Below are 6,789 nucleotides of genomic sequence, written 5' to 3' on the forward strand. Positions count from 1 at the left end.
ACAACGGAGAAGGTTTGGGGAAGAATAGTAGAACACATAAGGGAAACCATACTGGCAGAGGAATGGCAGCAGGAGGACTGGAATACCTCGATACAAGAAACCAGGATCTTGAGACAGCTAAATTTAACAAAAGAGATGGTAAGATAAAAGGGCTGGAAAAGAACAAGCACACAAGGGGTATAGGCCCAGAGGTATAGTAGACCAGCAGAAGGTTTCATCAAACTGAACTTTGATGGCCCTTCCAAAGGTAATCCAGGTAATGCGGGGATGGGCAACATCTTTAGAGACAGTCAGGGCAGGACCAGGCTGATATATGCAGCTTACGGAGGCAGATTGAGCAACAACGAAGCAGAGCTAATGGCGGCTAGACAGGGATTTAAAATCGCGGTTAAGCTGGGATATAACAAACTAGAGGTGGAAGGGGATTCCCTAATGGCCATCAACTTGATGAGGAAGCTGCATACTGGAACGAACTGGGAAAAGATTAGTCACAGCTGGAGAATTGTGAGTCTCATACAGGAGGTGGGTGAAATTATGCACCGATTCGAATACATCATAATCAAGCATGTTAAAAGGGACGACAACAAGGTAGTTGATTTCCTTGCCAACTGGGGAAGCGATTTGCATTCGGGCAACCTGGAAAAAACCTGGCCCATACACCCAAATGATACACGATTGTCTCCACTAAGGGATATATTAGTGAAGGATGATGATAAGGACTAAAAGAAACCAAAAGGAGTACAATAAACCCCCGATCGGGGTGACGGACAAGGTAATGCACCATAATGACGGCATCAGAGGAATGATGGAACAAGGACAGGTACACATGAGAGCTCAGAGTTACGTGGTAAGGCACCGCCATTTAGCAATGAAAGAGAGCAGAAGGAATGTCACGACGAAGAGTGGGGGGAAGGGCAGTGATGCCGGCACGACGAGACAATGGGATGGTAGTATACGGAAGTATAGAAGGAACAGAATAAAGAGGAAGGATAGAAGGCGAGGGAAGCGCGGAAGGAGCGAGACAAGGGAGACACATCCTACACCAACAAACAAGGATCGTGCTACTGGGTATGTAAATTGTTGCCCTCCTGTTATTATTTCCACCGTTGGTAGTATGCTGGGGGGGGTAAAAACAAAGGAAGGCAGGACAAACAAGGTCCTGTCAAGGGGAATAGGAAGAGCGATCAGTCTAGACCTCAGAACATGACAGAGCCTGAGCGTCGGGACTGGAACCAGGAGAAGGGTAAAGAAATAAGCAACGACAAAAGGGGGAAGCAGGAGTATATACCATGTGAAAATAACAGAGAGGAAATGAGGACAGAAAGTTGGGGTAAAGGCATTAGACATAGCAGCCGCTTAAAGGAAGCCAACAAGAAAAGCATAAGGAAAAGGGACTGTGAAGGAAATCTGATAGGGAACCCTTGTAAGCCGTTACTGCCTTCCTAGGAGGAGCACTCTGACAATGCTGAAAGGGCAGCTGGGATCATGGCTAAAGGCTTTACCATGATACAAAATAACCAGGATGGGGAAGGGCGAATTCCAGTAGGGGAGCGGGCAGATATTAGAGTTGCAGATCAAAAAAATTTGCGCGAAGGAAAAGCAATGAGAAACAGAGGGAGGGGCAGGGATAGTCCTCCGGGTGAAATGGGTATAGGCAAGTGTACCCACGAACAACCTAACCTGGAGTGGATGGGCACTTGGACTGGTGAGGATTTTATTTTAACACATTACTGCTCGTCTTGTGAACAGATAGAAGGCAGCAGGGAGATGACTCGAGCAAGTCGCAGAAGGGGTCGAGGACATAGTCGCGATCGCCACGGACAGACAAGCAACCACCTGGGACCACAAAATAGTAGCACCTCAGGTAATTGGCGAGGTCGGCGGCCGATGAACAAAACCATTCAGGAAGTAGCCACAGATTACATGAGAAACATAGATGAAGGCAGAAGAGAAATAATTGAAGACATGGAAGCGTTAGTGAAGGAGGAGGAGTCTGAGGAGGAAATGGAAAAGTGGAGGGGTATGGTTTCTGACCCGGGTAACACTAGGGGTCGAATGGCTCAGTGTAAGCAAACACTGCACCTGTACTGGCTTATGAAGAAGCTGTTATGCAAGGCAGTAGTGCAGGTCTCAATGGGTATGGCCTTAATTACAAGGGACATGCCTGATTATAAGAAAGACCTGGAGACCATACAATTTCAGCTTTACAGGCAAGACATGAGATTGGACCGTATCGAGCGCAACACCCCAGGAGTAGATAACAGGGGACCTGTGCATGGGGGTTCAGTAGCGAACCCAGGAACGATGGAAACTAGCCACGAAGATCAGGATGAGTAAAATTAGCCTCATTTTGATTTCAAATTCGCAGTGTGATCTTTTTTAGTGAATAGTATCTGTTGTATTTCTGAATTTCTATAGGAATAGTAGATAAAAACTCTATTTCTAATTGTATGGTTTACATAGCATGGCTAGAAAGACTATAGACATACCAATTTTGGATAGCCTATGTTATTTTTAGGTGGTTCATAGCTTGGTTTCCCTTTGGGCACGCTGTGGCCACCTATGTCATGTATGTGTTCTCAGTTTGCGGATTATAAATAGAAAAGGAACTACCTAAACTTACAAAAAAAAAACTAAAGTCTTCATCAATTTGTAAGCGCTAGCGTTATTGATGACGATCAACAATCTCATGAATTTGCAATTGGTTGCACTGCAGTGTTCTTTTTCCACAAAGAGGGCATGATCTTTTTATTTCATGTGAACATAAATTTTTGAATGAGATAAAATTTAATTAAAAAACCAGCTAGAATTAATCTCCAGAAATTTTGGGTCAATTTCTATTTTATAGAAGAAGAAAAAAAACCTATTATTAATTTCCCTTATCATGGAGACATGGTAAAAATACCATGAAATAAAATTGCATGCGATAAGATTTAAGATTTGTTTCTCAATATATGAAGCAATCTGATAAGATCTATTTCTCAATATATATTCACATACTTGCTCAGCTCTGTTTTTTACATGAAGAATTATAATGATCCTCTCTTGTACAACATAATTTTGACTGTCACTTATTCGGATGGAACAAGTTTTATGTATACTATATGTATTTTACCAAATGATATTAATATATGCTTTTTTTCGTACTGAAAAAAATTGTAGGTTATGGAAGATTGCCAGCATTCGGTTTGATTTTGTTAAGCCATATAGGCTCAAGGTTCATATCAGATTTGATTTCTTTGATGTGTGAGAATTGGATCGTCGCACTAATGATATATTTTCTCAAGGAGGTCTGGAATTTGAGTTGCTATAATGTCCAATGTATAGTTAACCTCAACATCGTCTCGCGACATTGCAGGCATGTCTTGTTTATTATTAAGTCAAAAAGCTGTTGTTGGGATTTGCAAGGTTCAAATAAAATAATAAACTAAACTGGGCCATGAATATAAATAATTTGCAGCGCATAGCTTTAAGTGGCACTATGTATGTGGCCATTCATTACGGTGCAATGTGGTTATGCATTATTATGATAAATGGGTAAATGGTCTCACGGAAAGATAATGATAAATGGGTAAGTGGTATCATGGAAAGATCGAAACCATAGAGCAAATACCATCCGTTAATGCTTGGCTTCACGGGTATTGACCAGGCTATGAGAAGCATGGTACGAGAATGCTATAGAATAAAGTTATCATAATTCTTTTCAGTGATGGACTTTAATAGTGCTTATTGGAAAAGGCTACGACCATTGCTTATATTATTACGTTTCAACTGTTATTGGCTTTACGACCCAAAACATGTGGCAGTTTTTTATTGGTATGGGCTATAAAGAGGTATCTAAAAGGAAGGACACTTTATCATTTTATTTTTAAAGTAACCTAGCTTATTGATTTGTTCCCAATTCAATGATGAGGGTTAAATTTTGGGAAAGTTGCATATGGAATATAACAGGTAAAGGATGTGAGGTGGACACATGGAGCTTTATTTGTGTGTGTCATAAATTTATATGATTGGGGATCGTTATGTCATGTAGAGATTATGATGGGCTATTATGATTTAGATTTGTCATGCAAAGATTATGATTGTCTATTATGATTTAGATTGATAATGGGGAATGTATGTGGGTATAAATGCGTGAGGTTTTTAATGGGCATATATAAGGGGCTAGAACACAATATATCATCAATTGGTTTTTAGTTGAAGTGGATCATAATTAAGATGGTTAGTATTATTGAAGTTAATGATGTGATATAATTTTTATTGCATAATTTTTAATATGTAATGTTGTGGATGGGTTGTAAATTCAAAATATTGATTAGGTAATTTAAGTATTTAATTTAACAATTATTGTGTATTGTAGAGGTTTTTAAAAAATATAATTTTCTAATATCTTTTAGGTTTATGGTGTGTAGCATATCTACTCAAGTTCCTAATATTATAGTGCTTTCAACTTTGTGGTTAATTTCTAATGATTATATTTTTCCACTATGACACCTAATGTCTCTAACCATGGACAAAAGTCACTCTAGCTTTTAACACCTCTAGTTGTGGAGTCCCAAGGGCCCAAAAATCAATTGCCAAGCTCAAACAATGGGAATTCATACTTATATTTGTTATATATACCTACAACATCTTCTACCCACTTAGAAAATGTTATAATATTTATCAGATTGCTTTCATCACAAATCCAAACAATTCTCTAGGCTTAAGGAAATAATCAATAAGAATGTAGCCATTGATATCATTAATCGAGTCACTGATAAAGACATTGCCAGGTTAGTTGGACTTTGCCTCACCTCTACTTTCTTTAGTTTCCAGGGTGAATTCTATGAACAAACCTGTGGCGTTGCGATGGGCTCCCCTCTCTCCCCCATTGTCGCAAACTTGTTTATGGAAGATTTTGAGACCAAGGCCATTGCCACTGCCAAATTTCGTCCTAAAAAATGGAAGAGATTCGTCGATGACACTTGTGTCATTTGGCCTCATGGTTGAGAGAAACTTGATTTGTTTCTCAGGCACCTAAATTCTCAATCAGATTCCATTAAATTCACCATGGAAGTTAAGGAGAATGGTCGCCTTCCCTTTCTTGACATCCTCCTTTCTAGGAGAGAAGATGGTTTTGTCTATCACCAAGTCTTTCGAAAGAAGACTCGCACGGAACAATACCTCCATGCCAACTCTCATCATTTCCCTGCTTAGAAATTCAGGGTTCACAGGACTCTCACTACTCGTGCTCTAAGAATGATTTCTGATGACAACCATCTTGATCAGGAGAAATCTCATCTTCTTGAGGTTTTTGATAATAATGGGTATAGCAGATCCCATAGCCTTAAGGCCTTTCTCAGAGCTAGCAAAGAGCCTAGGGTTAAACCCACTCTTTATGATCCTATCTCTAAGCTTTATCTCCCATATATCCAAGGAACCATTGATAGGATCACCCATATTCTTAAGAAGACTAATATATCTTCCTCCTTCAAACCTCTCAATACCATTAAAAATTCTCTTAGATCGGTTAAGGACCCTATTGACCCAAAAGACTCAAAAGGGGTCTACCTCATTCCTTGCTCCTGTGGTATCCCCTACATTGGAGAAACTAGAAGATCTATTAAGCAGAGGATCAGTGAGCACGCAGCTGACATCAGACACAACTGCTCCTGCACCTCAGCCCTTGCAGAACATGCTGAGAAATCAAAGCACTGTGTCCGCATTGAAGAATCTAAGGTCATTGCTAAAATTGGTCATTTCCACCACAGGAAGCTCAGGGAAGCAATTGAGATTGAGAGGCATGCCAAAAATCTTAATAGGGATGATGGCTGCAAATTAAGTAGGAGCTGGATTCCAGCTCTTGCCCCTTAGCTCTTCCGCCCTTTCCTTCACCTTTTCTTTCTTCGTTTCTGGTGTTCTCTCTCCTCTTGTTGTTGGTTTTTCCTTCTTTGCTTTCCTCCCTTCAATTGTGAAGTTGTCCTCTTGCTTTTAGCCCTCTTTGTGGTTTTGATAAAGTTTAGTTCTTATAGTTCAGGTTATGAAATATATCTAGATCTAATATAGGTTTTAATCTTTTTAAATAGTTAGTTTAGGTCATAATATTTTAAAAAATTAATTATTACCCGTTTGAATTAATGACCCATTTATATCCTAACCACTAGTCTCTAACTATTAATATTATAATTTATGCTTGAATATTATTATCTGAAATGAATATGAATATTATAAAATATCCTTGTATATTATTTGAATTGTTATATGAATTAATTGTAATATTATCACCACTTATTTATTACCCTACATCTAATTCCTTACATAACAACTAGTTTCTACCTAGTTTCATTACCTTATACATTAATTATTTTTATTATAACGATGGTTTTTCACTATTAATATTATAACTTATCTTGAATATATTTATCACTTAACATCTTATTCATCACACGAGTTTTTACCTAATATTATTACTAGAATTTGCACCAAATGTTGCAAAGGAAACGCCGTAAGGCATAAATTGAATTACGCAAATACAACAAAAAATGCTTTGATAAAGAATAAAAATATATTGAATGCTCACATCAATGTCCCATTAACTGGAACCACTTAGTAGACATATCTATCAACATTAGGATTACACACAATGATCAGGAAATTTCTCATATACAAACAACACCTTCCACAACAACCTTTTCTCACATCCACATTTTAAAGTAGACATATCTATCAACATTAGGATTACACACCATGATTAGGAAATTTCCCATATACAAACAACACCTTCCACAACAACATTTTCTCACATCC

At 38.5% G+C, this 6,789-nt stretch overlaps 1 protein-coding gene across 1 annotated transcript; it reads left to right on the forward strand.

Moving 5' to 3' along the window:
• Window positions 1-267: 267 nt before the first annotated feature.
• Window positions 268-723, forward strand: LOC149151762 (uncharacterized). Its single transcript, XM_089443255.1, has one exon. It carries the CDS (start codon window positions 268-270, stop codon window positions 721-723), a length of 456 nt encoding a protein of 151 aa, XP_089299381.1.
• The last annotated feature ends 6,066 nt before the right edge of the window (window positions 724-6,789 follow it).

Source organism: Pinus tabuliformis, chromosome 9 (assembly GCF_031772625.1).
Source record: "Pinus tabuliformis cultivar Carrire ecotype Pingquan chromosome 9, CPIR1, whole genome shotgun sequence".
Lineage (NCBI taxonomy): Eukaryota > Viridiplantae > Streptophyta > Pinopsida > Pinales > Pinaceae > Pinus > Pinus tabuliformis.

Bases quoted from the DNA above. Each gene is read 5' to 3' on its own strand.
- LOC149151762 (XM_089443255.1), top strand. From the start codon at position 268: ATGGGCAACATCTTTAGAGACAGTCAGGGCAGGACCAGGCTGATATAT.